General features: G+C 39.2%; 2 protein-coding genes and 1 long non-coding RNA gene across 4 annotated transcripts; all 3 read left to right on the top strand.

Annotated features, from left to right (window-relative positions):
• Positions 1-2,314: 2,314 nt before the first annotated feature.
• Positions 2,315-6,147, top strand: casr (calcium-sensing receptor; the record flags this gene model as incomplete). Its single annotated transcript, XM_079356203.1, has 6 exons — positions 2,315-2,499; positions 2,593-2,899; positions 3,103-3,942; positions 4,030-4,260; positions 4,811-4,934; positions 5,018-6,147. The coding sequence occupies 6 exons, from the start codon at positions 2,315-2,317 to the stop codon at positions 6,145-6,147; spliced, it is 2,817 nt and encodes a 938-aa protein (XP_079212329.1).
• A 3,235-nt stretch (positions 6,148-9,382) lies between these two features.
• On the top strand, positions 9,383-14,300 carry b4galt4 (UDP-Gal:betaGlcNAc beta 1,4- galactosyltransferase, polypeptide 4). Of its 2 annotated transcripts, none has more exons than XM_079356229.1 (7): positions 9,383-9,867; positions 10,524-11,035; positions 11,416-11,648; positions 12,953-13,140; positions 13,298-13,420; positions 13,527-13,631; positions 13,722-14,300. In XM_079356229.1, the coding sequence occupies exons 2-7, from the start codon at positions 10,774-10,776 to the stop codon at positions 13,855-13,857; spliced, it is 1,047 nt and encodes a 348-aa protein (XP_079212355.1). In that variant the 5' UTR covers positions 9,383-9,867; positions 10,524-10,773; the 3' UTR covers positions 13,858-14,300. The 2 variants fall into 2 exon arrangements, with proteins under 2 accessions (XP_079212355.1, XP_079212356.1); XM_079356230.1 differs by lacking the exon at positions 9,383-9,867 and adding an exon at positions 9,869-9,944.
• A 57-nt stretch (positions 14,301-14,357) lies between these two features.
• Positions 14,358-16,810, top strand: LOC306831928. The gene is made up of 2 exons (XR_013780150.1): positions 14,358-14,822; positions 14,857-16,810. It is a non-coding gene; the product is annotated as an uncharacterized lncRNA (long non-coding RNA).
• Positions 16,811-19,790: the final 2,980 nt, after the last annotated feature.

The raw sequence follows: 19,790 nt of genomic DNA, 5'->3' as shown, positions 1-19,790 counted from the left end.
TGTTGAGCAGAGACGGTTGCATTAGAGTTTAATGCACGCTCCAAATGACGTCATCGTTGCAATATGTCGGCGCCTGATGATGGGGTATGGAGGCTTCACTTCTGTACAACAGAAAGAAGCCAACAAGCATCACTCATCTTTATGTACAGCCAATGGCTTCAAAGGATTTGAGGGTTTCTAAATGTGACATAATGATTGAACCCCTCCAGTCGTTTCGAAGTGGATTAAAACAAATAAATTATATCTGTGTAACGCCTAAAACACAAACCCTTTCCAAACCTCCCATGAGCCTGATGTGAACACAGCGCCGGTCACGGTGGGCCACAGATAAGTCAACATGTTGTAAAGTGAAATAGCGGTCACTAAAGCGGTCTGCTCAGCAACAAATTGATCAAACATTCATTAGAGCATGACATGACGACTAATTGCTTGAGGAACATTACGGTGCAATCCACTGCTTCCAGGGGTTTGTGGCATCGTGCAGCACAGCACAGTGTATTTATAGAGATTTAAGCTGATCTCAGTGTGTCGATAACATGCAGACACAGGTGGCATAGAAAACACAATCATATGTTATATTGTTGCTGCAAATACAAGTATTGTGATAGATTTCTAATCTGAGTATTTTTATTGATGAAATGACTCAGACGTGTTTTAGATGTTTCTTTAACACAGCTTTATAAATTGTAATTAAAAGGTTTACCATGTTAATGTTAATGCAGACACAGACAGTATGCTGCACAGCTTTAAATAGCTACTGATATTAAACAAAGACAACTTACTTAAAAGTCTCCTTTATCTCATATTTTAGCTGTTGTCATCTCATCATTACACAATATAATTCTGTTATAATGCTGACTTAAAAGCAGATCAACATGAATTAAAGTCCCAGCTTTCCTTCTGCCATTTTAGGCTTAAGACTTAAGTTGAGGAGGAGCAAAGTGTGAGGACTTCATTAGCTGAAGGAAATGGACGAACCCTCTCTCTGTTAATGATTTATCTGCACAAAGAAGTTCAGAAGCTCATGTTGTTCAGGGAATTCATTCAGCTCTCTGGATATTTTGGGAAAAGGCCTAAACATCTGTGAAGACCGAAAAAGAAAAAGAAGAGTTTGAAAAGTATTTGAATTTGAGGAGTTTAAGAGGTAAGTTTTACGCTGACATTTTTTTTTCTTTTTTTAATGACAATTAATGAGTTAAAAAATACTATTTGTAGGATTCTGTCTTCTGTCTCCTGATAACTTTTTTTAAATAAGACAAATGAATAAATACATTTAATGATAGAATAACATTAAATAGTTTTCTAAATTCGCTTTGATACTAAATAATGTTTTAATCTGCTTTCCAACAAGTTGTTAGTGGAATTGTGTGAATCCTAACTTTGCCTCTTTATTTTTATATAACTTGTGTTCAAGAAGAGCTTGTATAAGATCAATAAAGGATGCTAATTTGGGCACAAGCTTTTTTTAAATTTTTATTTTAATACACTGATGTAAAAAAATATTCAATCCCAAACAAAGAAGGAACAAAAAAGTTATTCTATCTTATGAGTCTGTGTGTAGAACTTGTCTTTATTACGGTTAACATGGCAAACAGTGTCTCTTACAGTCGTTAGCTCCTTCATTATCACAGCTCTGCTCCAGCATTTTTCCAGCAGTATTAGCCAGATGCAGCAGCCCTCTCTCCATGGTGACTGGTTCACTGGCCACAGCATGAGAGCCACTGTTAGCAGGAAGGAGGGTCATTAGAGTGTGACTTCACTCTTAGCTCATGTAAATCATGAAATCTATTGGAGTTTGGATTTCAAGCAGTTCGAGCCAAATGTTGCTGAAGATGGGATGTTAACTATCCTTCTCTTTTAAGACATAAAACTTGCACAAGTAAACTCATTTAGAAAAGCCAAACTGGAACAAATGGTTCCACATAGTGCCTTTAGAGTGGGTCATAATGGTTTTATAATGTTGGCCTGAAACACCATTCTCACACACTTCTTCGCTGTTTATATGGAAAATGTTCTCGTGATGGGGATTTGTTTGATGGTATCTGAAAATGTTACAGTACAATGATGTTTGTCTGTTGCAGTTGTCCTTTTGGATATGTCAATCCTTTAAAAAAACAAAACACCCTTCCTACAACTATTAAACAAAAGTATGACATGTTTTGTTCTTTTTTCTACAGTTTGACATTCTCATCACTGCAAACATGACTGCCTCAAAAAAGCCCAGTTGCCAGATTGATGGCAAGAGATAATATCAAGACAAGTGTAACTCTTGGGAGTTATTGAACATAGTACATCCACAGGAAAGAAAAGAAAGATGAGGCTAGTTCTGTATTATCTGACTCTGCTGGGGTCCAGTTATGTGATTTCAACCTATGGACCGCACCAGAGAGCTCAGATGACTGGTGACATTCTGCTCGGAGGTCTTTTTCCCATACACTTTGGCGTCGCATCCAAAGACCAGGACCTCGCAGCCCGGCCTGAATCAACACAGTGTGTCAGGTAAATCTGAGACCTGTTTACTCGTAGGCAAATAGGGATTCATAAATAAGTGTGCTAAACTTATCTTAATCCAAACCATTTCTACTTTAACAGGTTCAACTTTCGTGGTTTCCGTTGGCTACAGGCCATGATTTTTGCGATCGATGAAATAAACAACAGCAGCACTCTGCTGCCAAACATCACTTTGGGCTACAGGATCTTTGACACGTGTAACACAGTGTCCAAAGCTCTGGAAGCTACGCTGAGTTTTGTGGCCCAAAATAAGATTGATTCCTTGAATTTAGATGAATTTTGTAACTGTACTGATCACATTCCAGCAACCATTGCGGTCGTAGGAGCAGCTGGATCTGCCGTCTCCACAGCTGTTGCAAACCTGCTGGGTCTTTTTTACATTCCTCAGGTGAGTAGTTAATATTTATCATATCGATGCTACTGAATAAATAACAAAAACAACATGTGAACCAGGAAGCACATAGCAGTGAAAACAACAAATAATACATATTTCACATTACCTACACGTGGAGGACGATGAAATGATACAACTTTAATATTGGCTGAAGAGAGAATTGAAATGACCTGAAATCATCTGTCTTTTTTTTTTAGATCAGCTATGCCTCTTCTAGTCGCTTACTGAGCAACAAGAATCAGTACAAGTCCTTCATGCGAACCATTCCTACAGACGAGTTCCAGGCCACAGCCATGGCAGACATCATTGAGTACTTCCAGTGGAATTGGGTCATTGCTGTGGCCTCAGACGACGATTACGGACGACCAGGAATTGAAAAGTTTGAGAAGGAGATAGAAGAGCGAGATATCTGCATTCACCTCAATGAACTTATTTCCCAGTACTTTGAGGACCATGAAATCCAGGCTCTGGCCGACAGGATTGAGAATTCGTCAGCTAAAGTCATTGTCGTGTTTGCCAGTGGGCCAGATATTGAACCTTTGATTAAAGAGATGGTCAAAAGAAACATCACAGATCGGATCTGGTTAGCAAGCGAAGCTTGGGCAAGCTCCTCTCTTATTGCTCGACCTGAGTATCTCGATGTCGTGGCTGGGACCATTGGCTTTGCTCTTAAGGCAGGGCCGATACCTGGCTTTAGAGATTTCTTGCAACAAGTCCAACCAAAGAAAGACAGCCATAATGAGTTTGTCAGAGAGTTCTGGGAGGAAACCTTCAACTGTTATCTAGAAGACAGCCCGAGACTGCAGGAAAGTGAGAATGGAAGCACAACTTTTAGGCCTTTGTGTACCGGCGAGGAAGACATAACGAGTGTTGAGACCCCATATATGGATCACACTCATCTTCGTATTTCCTACAATGTGTATGTTGCAGTTTATTCTATCGCACAGGCCCTTCAAGACATACTCACCTGCACACCAGGACATGGACTTTTTGCCAACAATTCTTGTGCAGATATAAAGAAAATGGAAGCATGGCAGGTAAACTATTGAATCATAACCCCAAATTAAGCAATTTAATACCTGATCATTGATGAATAAACCTAATAGTTGTGTTATTATCCGCAGGTCCTTAAGCAGCTTAGACATCTGAACTACACCAACAGCATGGGTGTAAAAATACACTTTGGTGAGAATGCCGACCTGGCAGCCAACTACACTCTCGTAAACTGGCACAGGTCTGCGGAGGATGGCTCTGTGGTGTTTGAGGAAGTGGGATACTATAACATGCACACGAAGAGAGGAGCCAAACTGTTCATTGACAAGACAAAGATTCTGTGGAATGGATACAGTTCTGAGGTCAGACGTTTATGATTCACTGATGTGCAATGATGTTTCTGTTTTTATATAATGAATATTAAATACTCATGGCATACTTAGTATGAACATGCTGATACAAAGCTGTTCCCAGGCAACGTGTGGTATTTCAAGCAATATTTTGATTATAATGATTATAAGAATTACTGCAGACTCCCAAGAGTCTATAATTGCTAAGATGATCTCAGCCTTGGATGTTAAAAGAGAATTGTTCTTTTTGTCCACTTGAGGGCAGCAGAAGCCCCTGTAAATACTTGTCAAATTGTTTTTTCCACACACCTTTATTGAAATTAAAAATTGTTTATTTTTTACCAACACCCAAATAAAAAGTGTTCAATTAGTTTTTTTTACTGCTAAGAGTTAGTCTGTGGTCATTGGTCGCTTACTTACTATCTGTCTTGGCAGATAGTAAACAATTATTTTACCAGAGCTGGAGACAAATTCAAAAGCATGTTTACAATGAACTAAATAGAAGACTGACAAAACAAGTGTATGACCCATGTTTTCTTTTCTGTCTGTTTATATACTGTAGGTGCCATTCTCTAACTGCAGTGAGGATTGTGAACCTGGTACAAGAAAGGGGATCATAGACAGTATGCCAACATGCTGCTTCGAATGCACTGAGTGCTCAGATGGAGAGTACAGTAATCATAAAGGTATCAAGATGCTCATACATTCATTGTCTTGTTGATTCATTTCATTATGCTGTTCAGTTACATGTGTTTCCTTGTTTTTCCAGATGCCAGCGTTTGCAACAAGTGTCCAAATAATTCTTGGTCTAACGGGAATCACACATTCTGCTTTTTGAAGGAAATCGAGTTCCTTTCATGGACCGAACCATTTGGGATCGCTTTGACCATATGTGCAGTAGTCGGGGTTGTTCTGACAGCCTTTGTCATGGGCGTCTTTGTCAAGTTTCGAAACACCCCGATAGTGAAGGCCACAAACCGGGAACTGTCCTACGTGCTCCTGTTCTCTCTCATCTGTTGCTTCTCCAGCTCTCTCGTATTCATCGGAGAACCACAGGATTGGATGTGCCGTTTACGTCAACCTGCCTTTGGGATCAGTTTTGTCCTCTGCATCTCCTGCATCCTTGTGAAAACGAACAGAGTTCTTTTGGTATTTGAAGCAAAGATCCCCACTAGCCTTCATCGTAAATGGTGGGGGTTAAACCTGCAGTTCCTGTTGGTGTTTCTGTGCACGTTTGTCCAAGTCATGATATGTGTGGTCTGGCTTTACAACGCCCCTCCTTCAAGTTACAAGAATCATGATATTGACGAGATCATTTTTATCACCTGCAATGAAGGCTCTGTGATGGCTCTTGGGTTTCTTATCGGCTACACGTGCCTCCTGGCAGCTGTATGTTTCTTTTTTGCTTTCAAGTCCCGCAAACTTCCAGAAAACTTCACAGAGGCCAAATTCATCACTTTCAGCATGCTTATATTTTTTATTGTTTGGATCTCTTTTATCCCTGCCTACTTTAGTACTTATGGCAAATTTGTTTCAGCGGTGGAGGTCATTGCTATCCTGGCTTCCAGCTTTGGAATGCTAGCATGCATCTTTTTCAACAAGGTCTACATCATCCTCTTCAAACCCTGCAGGAACACCATTGAGGAAGTCCGATGCAGCACTGCTGCCCATGCTTTCAAAGTGGCTGCGAAAGCTACGCTGAAACACAATTCGGCTGCCAGGAAGAAGTCAAACAGCATTGGCGGATCTTCTACCTCGTCACCGTCCTCATCCATCAGCCTCAAGACCAACGGCAATGACTGTGACGCAGGAAATCACAAGCCCAGAGTAAGCTTTGGCAGTGGAACGGTGACTCTATCCTTGAGCTTTGAAGAGTCAAGAAGGAGTTCTTTGATGTGATAGCATGTGTGTGGATGTGTCAGCTTCATGGATCCCATTAAAAAATATATATTTTGGACTTTATTTTGAAAAGCATTTAACATAGGCTTTATTTCCTTTCTGTTTTTTAAACTTTTTTTTCCAGAAAAATGTCAGTTCACTAAAAGCAATACAATGACAGTCCAACACATTTACTGTTCCAATAATAAAATCCCGTTTCACTTCTTATTTTCAGCTGATGTTCACTCCCACTGCGAATGATAACAATAGATTTTGTACCATTAAATTTTATGTTAGATACTTAAGTTGTTTGTTTTTCTTTTTACTTTGGTTGCATCAATATCATATTAGATGTATAGTTGTGTTGTGTATTCCTACCTGAATATGACAAACTGTGTATGTACACAGAGAGTTCAGCACAAAGACCTGACCCTTTACTTGGAAAATTTTGACAAGAGGACAACACAGACTCTTTGATCAGACAAGCGAGACCAGAGGATGTATGAGTCACACTGTAAACACACAATTACAGGATGTCGACAAAATGTTCCACACTCAGTGATTATGTGGTGTTAAGGTCATTCATGAGGCAGAAAAAAGTAATGGAGGTATAAGTGTTCAAAATGGCAGTGCCAAATCACTTCTTTTTTTAAAGTAAAGCTTGAAACAATACAGCAAAAGTTACAATTAAATGATGATGTGAAATTTGAAGAAGATTTAGACAGTGATAATACATGTTTGTCTGGTGTAAGAGAAGTATAACCCTGACAGCATCCTTTCTTTTCCAGTTAAGGTACTGTGTCGTTGCATTGTTACATTTGAGATCTTTGTGTGAAAATGGAGGAAACTGAAGGTGTTCTCTATTCCTCACAGTGAAGCTTGTTATATTATTTAAACTACCTTGAGGCACAATCATGTTTTATTAAAAGGTAAACATCAACATGATGGTAGAAATAACCGGAATTCTCTAATAACAAAAGATCAGAAGAGTAGTAAAAACCTGCTCTTTCTATGCTTGCAGCTTGCCTATCACAAGTATCTGACAACTGCAAACAGTGAAGGTCAATCTCACATGTTAATGTCATTCTCACAATGGACCTACACTACTCTAAACATGTCCTCTCAAAATGGAGGAGGTGTGGTGAGGAGGGAGCAGCACCCAAAGCCACTGTTTATTCAAATTCCCCTTGTCCGAGCTTCAACTTGAAATAACGAAGAGGAATCTATTTTCTTTTTGTAAAAAAAAAAAACCAAACCTATAACTGAAGCAATAATACAGCAATAAAATCTGGTCTGATATAATGACAGTAAGAAGAGACAATCCTGCTTATGGTAAGTACAGATTCCTGATAATACTTGTGTTTTCTAACCTGATCCAAAATTAAAGAAAGAAAATGTACCTGTCAGATGAACTCCCTTTTCTTACAATTAATGAATGATGAAACAGTTGAGAAAATAAAAACATTCCCCATTGGGAAAATAAATGTAGTATGATAAAAGCGTTGAGGGAAATACGTCTCAAGTTTTAGTCCAACAATAGAAGAAAAGTGAAAGAATTAGAGTATTCAAAAGAGGCAAGACAAGATATTTACAAACAAACTAACTCAATGTTACAATGGAAGTTACAACTTATACCATCTTGATTTCTACTATTCCTTTTATTTCCTTTAATATTTACAGTATTTGTTTTACTGGGGCATTTCCAAAGGGGAAGCTCTTGTCAGTTAAAGGATACTTGAACTGACAAGAGTGACTACAAGTTAAAAGATGGAAGTTCAAAGGATTGGGAGTGCAGGACCTTCCATATAAGATAACATGCTGAGATATTCAGGATCATGGCTGACCTGCAGCAGACTGAAGAGCAGCTGGACAACCACCAACTGTGTTAGCGAGAGGAAAAGACCTTTATCCTCAAAGTCAGTGTAGCCCAGCAGAGAGACCAGCATGTTGTCCATGTCTCATCTGCTGGAGTGGAATGAGACAGATATTGGACTAAATTACCAGGAAGCATGGAGTCATTATTTACAATGATAGTTCTATCCTGCAGTTATTCAGTAGACAAACATGAACTAAAAGACACAAATGAATACTAATTGTTTTTTACAAATCTTTCAATAACTCAGTTTGAAATTCCTACAACCCACTCAAACCTTAAACAAAACGAACGAGAATATTTCTGGAGTTAAATGGAATTCTTTCAAAAAATATACCACAGCCTTTATTGTGAAAATGATTCAATGGAAGTTCTTCGATTTTAATCAAGCTAGAGATATTAACCCTCAAAGGAAGAAGGATTTCCGGTTTGATCTTTCCTTCAAAATTAAGGACCGTACAGGGTAGATGCAGGTATGCCCACGTTTTTTTGTTCTTCATAGATTATGACCGCTTGTAAATCTCCTCTGATTTACACCATTAATTATTCAGCAGTATGCTACATTTTTTCCCCTGATGGTGAAGGGATGACTCTCCCTTCTCCATCTCTAATGGCTTGTACACAGTTAAATATGTAGGAGTAATCTTGCTTTGTAGCCTTAAAAATAAACATTAAGGGAAATTTCAGAGTATGCCCACTTTTTATGCACGGCTACACCACTGGGTTTAAGTACGATAAGAAATAGGCACAAAGACGTATAAGTATCTGCTAAATATGGGAGACATTTATAAAAACATCAGAACTATCAGAATCAAAATCAGCATCAGCTTTATAGGTGAGATTTTGAACACATAGGCCTACACGTGGTTTATATCTAGTTAACTCTGCTGTATTTATAAGCATTCAACATATAATAAACTAACATGTACACGTTTAAATAATACAATACATGTAGTGGTGAGAAAGAGTGGAAAGGATGCTGAAATATGATAAAAATATTATCAATATAAACATGATAGATGCCTTATTTACATCATAACAGCGTGCTTGGATTCACGTCAGATGACAGGATAATATTTACAGGATTATATTCCATAAAATGAAGATAATGAGTGTATTTATATGCACAGAAGTTGTGCACAGTATTGCACACGTTTGTTTTTTTTTACATTAGGCTACAATAGCCGCAATAAAACAGTCAGTACAGTACATGTAGCACAAAAATCGCTGTACATTGCCTTCTCATAGAGACACCTATCGTTTTACAGCTGTAATTATTGGACAATAAAATATGATAGATCATGCTGAAACTGGTTTCCATAAACCCTGCGTATTTATCCCTTTAAAAAAAAAAAATCACTTCGTCTTTTATTTTGAAGTGCATCCGGCAGACGCACTTTGTTTTCATCGTGTGAACTTGACAGACTGATCCTGTTTGTTGATAACCTGGGACAAGGGGATTTTTTTTATAAAGGTAAGACACAACAGCCAATAACACAATTATAGCGTTTTTGACAGTATTTCCTTTCACTGTGTCCGGGTTGAACCTCGTCTGGACTTCTCATTGTGCTAATGCTAATGCTAATAAATAGTTTTCACAGCACATTAAAGTGTCTCCATAGTGATACATCAGCTTCTTCAGCTAGCTTACCGCTAATCACTTGGACTCTTCATCCGTGTTTGTATTTCTAGTTTGAGGATACATTTAAAGTCATGAACATTTAAAGAATTATTTGGGGGGAAAAACAGATGCCATCATGTGCAGATAGTTTAATGGATCTCCTCTTCTTTACATTAATACCAGCAGAAAATGTGGTGTAGCTAACTTTAGCTCGCCACATCGGAGCCACTGAGAGCTTTTAAAACATGTTAGATGTTTAAAAAGTGAAAGATTTTACTCTTTTATATGTTTGCTTAAAGATATTTCCAAACAGCAAACAAGAAGGTAAAAAAATGTGTACATTCATTTAGCGTTATAACACTATAACATGATGACACAATTTCTTACAATGTATTTCACGGTGTAGGTTAAATTAATCATTTTATTTTACTATTTGAAAGAATAAGGGGAAATAATCACAGTATTATAATCTGTGAATCATTTCTGCTATATATCAATGTATGCTTTTACTGTTTACGAGCATTTTCAGTCCAATGATTTATCAGCACATGACATTGATGAAATATGGACATTAAAGTGATCATTAGTTATTTATGAAATCAATAGTATCAGTAAAGAAACTTGATGTAAAGCACTTTGTGAAGGTGCCCTGAATAGAGACGGGTGTATAGTTACAGGGTGAGAGGAAGCTTTTTAAAGAGTGTAACATAATGAAAGGCTCCGGAAAAAAAAAAACTGAGTAAACAAAAGAAAGACGAGGGAGTTGAAGACATGTAACCAGTTTGTTTTCTCAGATAACATCACTTCTGTTAGTTTCACAGGAGACGTGGCAGTGTGACTTAGATTATCTTCATTAACTTCTTTTCTTTTTTTCTTTTCTTTTTTGTTCAAAATCACAAACAGCTGTTGGACAAGCTGCCTCTCCTCCTGAAAATGGATTTTTACCAATAAGTTTTTAAAATTCAGCAGTGTCTCATTCACTGCATGTTTCAGAAGAATGTTCCCTCGCCATGGGATGACTGGAAAGTGAATCTGTGACTGGCAGTATTTTTCGCTGAAATGTCCCACAAAGCGGACATATCGTAAGAATCAACTTAGAGCGTCTACAGATCCCACGTTCTCCATTTCAAGCCAGCGCAGCAGACGCACAGCCATGGGCTTCTGCTCGCCTGTGTGCAAGATACTAAGGAGGGGAAAGTACTTTGTGCTGCTCTTTCTCTCGCTCTCAGTGCTGGCATGGATCGCAAATTTTACAGGGGAAACATTCAAATCTGTGCATGAGCCCTCTGCCACAAAACGACCTCCTGTCCACGCAGACAGCCTGAGGGAGAAACTGAACTCTTTGACGGCCACTCCTCAGAACATAGAGACTCCAACACCCAAAGTCAAATGCCCTGAAGAGTCGTCATTGCTACGTAAGTATTCACAGATACTTCAATTGTTTGTGGGCCAACCTGCTCATGATTGGTTTGCATGATTACTTCTGTAAATGATCCTCCTTACGCTGCATATGTTACCGTGTAGGTAAATAAAAAACCAAGAAGGGCGAGATAACTATCACTAACAGATGTAGTGTGAGTGATGGTTAAATAATTATCTTTTTGTTGCGTCATGATTTCTGTCGTGTTATTGTTCAACAAAGTTTTAAATCAAATTTAGTTTGATTTGTCAGATTTGGAAATGTTCAACATTTCATTAATTTACCGGCAGTCTTACAAATCACAAACGGCGACAGACTGATGGCTTGAACCTGAGACTCATCTTACTGTGTTTGTGGGATGTGTAACGACTGCAGAAGGAGCTGTGAAGCTGTCCTTCGAGTCCTCTCTGAAACTGACCGACGTGGAGGGGGAGAACAAGGGAGTGGCCGAGGGGCAGTACGAGCCGGCGGACTGCACGGCGAGGCAGAGCGTAGCCATCCTCATCCCTCATCGCAGCAGAGAGAAGCACCTCCTCTACCTCCTGCATCACCTGCACCCCTTCCTGCAGAGGCAGCAGCTGCACTACGCCATCTACGTCATCCAGCAGGTACGGATACTTTCATGTCTCGGGTTTCTGTGTTTTAAAGATTTTTTTGGAACGGTTACACATTCAGTTGCACGAGCAGACAATTCAGTAAAAGAAGTTGCAATTCAAGCTGTGTATATATGAACATATGAATATTTACACCAAGGGGACAACGCTGATTCTTTGACAACTGTGTCCTTTTAATCAAAGAGAACAAAGTTTCAGCTTACAGGACTTGATGTTAATATCATGAGTAATGAGCACTTCCTGGATTTGAGTCGGGAGAAGGGGAAAGAAGGTGAAAGAAGAGGCAAGACGAGGAGGAGAAGGAGGAGGTATATGTCCAAATGTGACCTGAAAAGCTTTCTACATGAAAATAAAACCTCTTGAAGGTATTAAGTACTGCATAAAAAGCAAAAGAAGAAAGGCAAGGCGAGGTTTAATCTGCCTGATATAGAAATGAATGATTCACTTCATTGCAGGGAAAAAGTCCGAAAAAACCAACACCATCAATCGATCATCTTTTATACAGCGCCAACTCAGAACAAATGTTATCTAAAGACGGCTTTACAAACAGCAGGTCAAAGACCTTACCCATTTTTATGTTACAAAAACCAAATGGGATGATGGGGACGGGATGAGGCACATTTAATACTTTTAATGGTGAAACAAAAATACAGTCAAATCAAAACATAAGACTTGTAACACGTGAAGACGTCTAAAAAGTCGCTTTTGAAAATGAGTCGTGTTGAATGTTGCACTGAAATAAGGTTGAGATGCATAGTGAGGCATAACATGCATTCATGTGAAAGGTAAATCATCCAAACACAATTCAAATATTTATATAAGTCTTTTTTTATTTTTATCTTTAACTAAAAGGCAAATTGCATGATGGGTAAATATTGTACCTGCATGTTAGTTTTCTGCTTGATTACACTGTGTAAGTAAAGAGACAAGGGAGGCAGGGCGTGTGCAGCCACATGATCAACCACACACTCGTTTCTATAATATCTAACGTCTTTTATTAAAAGGTGCTGTTGTGTTACTCCTGTGCTCATCCGGATTCGAAATCAGTCAGTAAAACACACATTCATCTTCTACTAATCCATGTGTTTATTATTCGGTATAACAGCTTGATTTGATGAAAGTGACTCAATGAGCGGGCCCACACACGTTGCACTACGTCATGCCTCACAGATGCATCTGTTCTGGACTTGATCCTGTGACCTCGGAGCCTCCTACTTATTGTTAAAATCTTTTTGTTTCAGTGGATATAGCAACACTTGTATTCTCTCTCTCTCTCTCTCTCTTTTTTTTTTTAAAAGGCTGGTGATGCAACTTTTAACCGTGCCAAGTTATTGAATGTCGGGTATTTGGAGGCACTGAAGGACTACAGTTGGGAGTGCTTCATCTTCCATGATGTGGACCTGGTTCCTGAAAATGACCACAATTTATACGTCTGTGACAAGCAGCCCAAACACTTGGTGGTGGGGCGAAATGCGACTGGATACAAGTAAGTATGAGTGAGAGGAAGTCATGAGACTTGATATCACTATTGTGGCTGAACATAGCAGCACTGATGGACTGTGGTGTCTGCACGTCTCAGAATATATTTTCAGACTCTCGATATGTTATCTGTGAAAATGTTATTGACATTCTTGCGCCCTCAGGCTGCGCTACAAAGGCTACTTTGGAGGAGTCACAGCTATGACCAAAGACCAGTTTCTTCAAGTCAACGGCTTCTCAAACGCCTACTGGGGTTGGGGTGGAGAAGACGATGACCTGCGCGTCAGGTGCGACAGCTGGAGTGAAAACTGTCTCTTTTTTTTTTTCATTGCCTGATATGTTTCCCTTCATGGCATCTGAAGCAGTGTGGTTTGTGTGTGCTGTCTCGCTCAGGGTGGAGCTGCAGAAGATGAAGATCGTACGGCCGCCCGCTGATGTCGCTCGGTACACCATGGTGTTTCACAAGCGGGACAGCGGCAATCAAATAAACAAAGACAGGTGAGTCAGTGTTAAGATGATGGCGTTTATTTCAGTCTATTATCCATCCTTATGTGTCATGCAAATCTTTTTCCTTTCTTTGCTTGCCAGGATGAGGTTGTTGGGACGGACGCCACAGGTGTGGAGGAAGGACGGACTCAACAGCTGCTCCTATAAGACTCTGTCAGTAGAGAGGCGGCCTCTTTATGTGAATGTAACTGTGGACATCGGTAAGCCACAGAGTTGAGATTTCAGACGCGAAGCAAAGCTGTGACCAAAACAATTTTTGATAGACATTTTTTAGAGTGCGTTTGGGGAAACTGAGGAAGTCACCGTGTTAAGCACACAAAACGCACGCTTGGAAAAGATCAGTTTGTTCAGATGACGTTCAGCTGCCACTACATCTTTGCACTTTCTTGTTTTTGCACATCATGCTGCCTTTATTTCTTCGTGTTGACACCAGCCTCCCTTAAACAAAATCATTTTTGAAGTAATTCATGGTTGGATCAAATGAAGAAGTCGCCCTATAATATTTATATATAAACTTTGCGCAAAAAAAAAAAAAAACAGCTGTCATACTCCACTTTATTTTTGCATATGGCTTTTTTTCATCCAGAGTCATGTGACCTCGTCAAACACGCTGATTCTTACGGAGATGTGTATTTTGTGTGCTTCATTCTGTGCTTGCGTTAACTGTTGTGACTTCTTATTGCCTAATACGACTTCAAGACATCCCGGGAAGAACAGAATGAGATCTTTGATTGATGGATAGTTAACTTCTTCTCACTCCTGCCAAATAAGGACCTTTAATATTATTATTATTGTTAGAAGTAAAACTATGTCATTTCCCTCATTCTTCTGAGACTACTGTATATCTGAAAAAAAAAAAAAAGTGTTTGTATGTGTGCAGAGCCTTTTTAAAGCAAGCTAATGTGATGATGTCGTCACAGGGTCACGTCTTATTTGACCAAACTCGTTTTATTGACACTAACTCTTAGTCCCAGTGATAACTTATCAGAGCAGCGTGAACTGACTTCTGTGTGACAGACAAACCAAACAACCTTTGTTCACGCTTAGCTTATTGGTTTCTCTTCCCTTAAAACGCTCAGCACAACACCTTTTAACCAAATAATCACACAGTTGATATTTGACAGAGTTGTTGTCGTCGGGCGAGCTGGAGGACGAGATCAAACTCAAATAATCTTTGTCTGCGTAAAAAGCGAAACTGTGAATATTTCAAAGGAAGCTGCGTTCAGCTGGAGTGAAAGTCGGTTTTGTTCATCTGACAAAACAAAAGCAAAAAACAAACATTCAGTCGAACATTCGACTGAATGGCCGATGTTTTCACTCAATCCTAGCATCCTCATTAATCCGAGTTATGTGAAGGCTAACCTTTGTTAGTTACCTTTCATAAATTAAATACTTTAGATGCAGAGTTTATATTTTATAGTGGTACAGCAGAATGATCAAAAGGTAATTAGGATACATGGAGGGTCACATGACACGGAGGGAAGTGAGTTTATAATATATGATTCTGAAGATGAATAAAGTATCTCTCGATATAGTTAAACTGAAACACTTCACAGCTGACAGTGGTTCAGTATTGATCCTCCCAAGAGGACAGCTGCAGCACACTGTCACATCTGTGTCCATCATGCTGCTCAAACAGTTTTCAGGCTTCCTCGTCACTTTCGGTCACCATCATTGATTTTATAGTTTTACACAGGCGAGTTCATAAAACATCAATTAATGAACTAATATGGCTCTTCTTACTCCCATTGTTGGGACTGATATCTGTTTTGATTTTTAAGAGTCGGTATACTGACAATGAAGTACTTTTACATCAGCTTGTACTTGTGTCTTGCATGGATAGTTTATTTTGAGGTTAGTTGTTTGGGATGCACGTCGTCGTACTCGTCCAATGCGTCTCAACCTCTGCAAGTCGACGTGGTTAAATTGATCTCGTTCAGCTCGGCGCTCATTCACACTACATTTCATTGAAAAAACCAGGTGTAACCGAGGGTCAGTGTTTCAAACAAAGCTTAAACGATCTAACATTCATGAAACGCAGTCCTGTTGGAACATATCAACATGTCTGTTTTGAGAAAAGCTTCTAAAAAGGTTCAGATCATTTTTCTACTTAAGATTTCCTTTGCACTTTAAACCACGAGAAGCTTGTGCTGCTTTGGACCAAGTCTTTTTTTCATAAATCAACTAAAATCTTTTTAGATGAGTTTGATTTTTAAAAAAAGGGATTCTTATTTATTAGTTATATTTTTAAAATCATAATAGTAGTCTTTGAGACCAAACTATTTGAACGTTTCTTGCTCTTATCATTCGTTTGCATATTAGTGCTGAACTCTTTTCACACTTTTGCTTCCGTCATATCAAAGTGTGTTTAAAGTTTTTACAGAGTGATAGTGTATCTGCTCGTGTGTTACAACTGTTTTCTTTATGTATTTAATAATCAAACCATTCTACTTTCACTCTTCATTAAGTAATGTCTCTTAAAGCATCCGTACAGTTCACTACTATTTACGCACTGAAAACTTAATTTAGGAAATCTGCGGATATCTACGAATATCTGGAGTTAATAATTAAATCAGTTTTGTCGGTCGTGGCTGGCCTGAGCTTCCTTCATTTCATGGTCACATTTCAACTCCTGACTGAATGTTTTAGGGTTGGCTGTTTTCTACTGTGGATTGAAATCTTTTCCATGTTAAAAAAAAAACTCCTCTAAAGGATTTCCTTGTTAAATGATCATAGCTGAGACACCTAATGTTGTAGCATCAAACAATGAACTGATTTTTTTATTTTTTTTTTTATTTGAATTTGTACTTTATGTGAATCATTGTGTGGAATTCAAAGCGATGCCATGTTTTTAAGTTGTGTGTTTTGGGGGCCTTTTATGCTTTTGTTGGATATGAGTGTTGGGAGGAGAGAGTGGGCGATGAATGACATGCAGCTAAAGGTCGGATTCAAACCCTCGGCCGCTGCTACCAGGACCACGGCCTCTGTACACACGGTCCAAAGTGATGCCATGTTGACCCTTTGAGAATATCATGCGTTGGTGTGGGATGATTTGTCATATTGTGTTGGTGTTGATGAGAGATTGCAGATCATGACATAAAGGGGAACTATTGATTTCACCTGATTAAGATTCTCTTTAGCACATACAAAATAAATAGTATTTTTTCTTATGAACTGTCTGTGTTTTTCTTGCCAATCTGTTTTTTTTATTAGATATGTATCTGAATGTAAAAGCCACTAACATCAATCATGAGGGCAACATGAACACATTTTCCATGATCATAAAGGCAGACAGAGCTCTCCTTTTTTCCAACTTGCACCTTCCTTTATGTTTGATTTTGCCCGATACAAAGAACCTCCTGTATTTAAATATGGTTTACAATGTTCTAAATCACAATTGTTTTTTACAATGCGGTCAGTGTATGATGATAGGCTTTATACACGAGGCATAATCTTAGGCTGCAGTGCATCAAACTCACCACAGGGGGTCCTTAAGAGCAACAGTACTACTATTGGGATGCATTTTGAGTAAGTTCTCACCATTAATGCTGTTATTTGTTCACATAATTTTAGCATGTTGGAAGCTGAAGTTGTGACACAATCTTTGTGCATCTGAAATGACAGTCTGAAAAATAATAATGCTGAGAAATGTCATACAATGTCACTTATTTTTATTTAGCCTTTATTTAAGCAGATTGGTCCCATTGAGATTAAGAACCTTTTTTTTTTTAAAGGGAGACCTGATCAAGACAGGCAGAGAGACAAAGAGAGACGAAAGTACAATTTAAAAAACACTAAATGTTGCATTAAAAGAGAAACATCTATGAGTCAAATCTACGAGTCTATAGTTTAAGTAGTTGAGCTAAAAGCATCAACATCCTAAAGAATCTGCTTCTTTCATTTTAGATTTAAAAACATTGACGGACACCAGCTGTTTGAGTTTTAAGTCACTCTGAAACAGATCGCAGGCTGCAGAATACCTCATTTCTGTTTGAGCGTTTGGGACAGAAATCTTTTTTACTGTTTAAATCAAATCAAAACATTGCGTATAAAAGGAACATCTTTTCTGTTTCCCTGATGACATCATTTCCTCCCTCTGGCATTTAGCAGAAGCCAAATTATGCTTCATATCTACCAAGACATTGCATCATGCAAGCAGAACCCTTTATTATTCCAATACAATGAAATGACTTCTCAGTGTAGAGCACTTTTTTTCTTTCTTTCTTTTTGTGTGCAGCGGGATATCTTAGGCTCTGTATGGACAGAATGATGTCATCTCCTCTTCCTATGGTGCAGAAAGAAAGCTTTGTCTGCTGGAGGCCGGGCCTGATCATGGAGCTAACATGTGACATTCACAAAACACTGGACACCAAAATATGAACTCTGCAAGTCAGAACACTCTGATCTGCTCAACAAACCAGCCCATTGAGATCTGTTAAATAACAGTGGTGATGCCCACGTTGTTTGTCATATTGTTACCACTTGTAAATATTCAAACTCTTCAACAAGGGGAAGGGGAATTGATGAGTAGGATTTTTATATATTTCAAACAATAAAAACAAAGCAAAAGTTTGAACTTCCCCAAAGTATTCATCTATTGAATATAAACTTGGCTTTTTTTTTTTCTTTTTCTTTTTTAATCAAAATGCAACCAGATGAATCATTTTGTGCTTTTATTTGAGAGCAGTCCTGCTGCCCAGTGGTGACTTTACATAGACAGTAGTAAGTTTCTTCTACTTTTTCTCCACAGAGTCACGCGGGTCAGGTAGACTGAAAACTCTGCAGATGTGAGTAATTTGTTCTTTTCAAATCAAAACTCCTGAACATCTCCTCGTCAGGGTCAGCTGCAAGTGAGAACACAAAGGGTCAAAATCTTCACCCCTACTCTCCCAGGATTTATCCTGCCTGCCCACCTGTACTGTTTCCACTTAAAGTCAGGGTAAACTGATCGCACCAGGAATTATTCAAGAAATTCACTGCAAGCGAGAGAGATGTTATTTGTTTATTCGTAGATTTACATGTCCCATTGATTTAGAACTGGTGTCACAGCATCTGGTTCTGCTGCTTCCTCTGCTCTTATCCTATTGTCTTTGTTACGTCATGTCCTACCTCCTGCCTCCTTATCCTTCCTGATTCTCTCGTTATATGTTCTGCTAGTTTCCTTGTCACTACTCGTAGCATAACATAGGTAACTGCAGCCCGGTCAGGTTGCACCCCAGGATGGCGCATCCATACATGAGGTCACAAGGTTTTCTGTGAGATCTCAATCACAGATGAGGGCAGATTCCCACAAAGCACATGTGACAGGCGTGAAAGCTGCCTGTAACTTTATCCAGCATGACCGGTTTGGCGGTGGGTCAGTGATGGTCTGGAGAGGCATCTTTGGAGGGTTGAACAGACCTCCATGTCATAGCCAAAAGGTACCCTGACTGCTGTTAGGTAGTGGGAATGGAATCCTCAGAGGGACATTCAGAGTGGTGCAGCAGGCCTTTGCTTCCTCCTGGTGCAGGACAATGCAGGCCTAGACTTATCCAGACTTACTGTATGTGTGTGTGCCTACTGTATGTATGTATGTGTAGGCAGTTCCTGGATGACGAAGGCATTGATGACAGGCCCTCTTATTCCCTTGACCTAAATCAAATTGAGCAACTATGGGACGTTTTGTATTGTTGTATCCAACGCTGCCAAGTGCTGCCTCAGACCGTCCAGGAGCTCACTGATGCCCTGGTCTGAGAGGAGATCCCCCAGGAAGCCATCTGCTGAGAAGCAATCGTACAGGCTTGTTGGGGCCGTACACACACTCGTTCACTCATGCAGGTTGGATCAGCCTGTGATTTGATGTTTGGATTTTTCAATGGGGTCATTTTTCAACATGTTGCCTTGCTCAAGGACACCTCAACAGTGCTTGGAAACTGAGCTGACATTTCTCCAGCAACCAGACCGACTTCCACAGTGTGTCCCCGATAGGTTTACAACTTTTTATTTATGTTTATCTTTTAATAACTTGACCTTAAAAGGGGTGAGGGAGGCCGCCAACACTGTTCCTTACTTTGGACCGCCAGCACTCCTTCGGTTCTCAAACCTATTCCCTATAGACTGAGCTGCTGCACCCATATAACTTCAAGCTTATTAGACTTGGACTCGGACTTG

This window comes from Symphodus melops (assembly GCF_947650265.1).
Source record: "Symphodus melops genome assembly, chromosome: 11".
NCBI classification, from domain to species: domain Eukaryota; kingdom Metazoa; phylum Chordata; class Actinopteri; order Labriformes; family Labridae; genus Symphodus; species Symphodus melops.
This window is presented reverse-complemented; position numbering and strand designations above follow the sequence as displayed.

Excerpts from the sequence above, each read along its gene's own strand:
- b4galt4 (XM_079356229.1), top strand. The coding sequence starts at position 10,774 with ATGGGCTTCTGCTCGCCTGTGTGCAAGATACTAAGGAGGGGAAAGTAC. Across the intron at positions 11,649-12,952 it reads CCATCTACGTCATCCAGCAG|GCTGGTGATGCAACTTTTAA; the intron begins GTACGGATACTT and ends TTTTTTTAAAAG. Across the intron at positions 13,421-13,526 it reads GACGATGACCTGCGCGTCAG|GGTGGAGCTGCAGAAGATGA; the intron begins GTGCGACAGCTG and ends TGTCTCGCTCAG.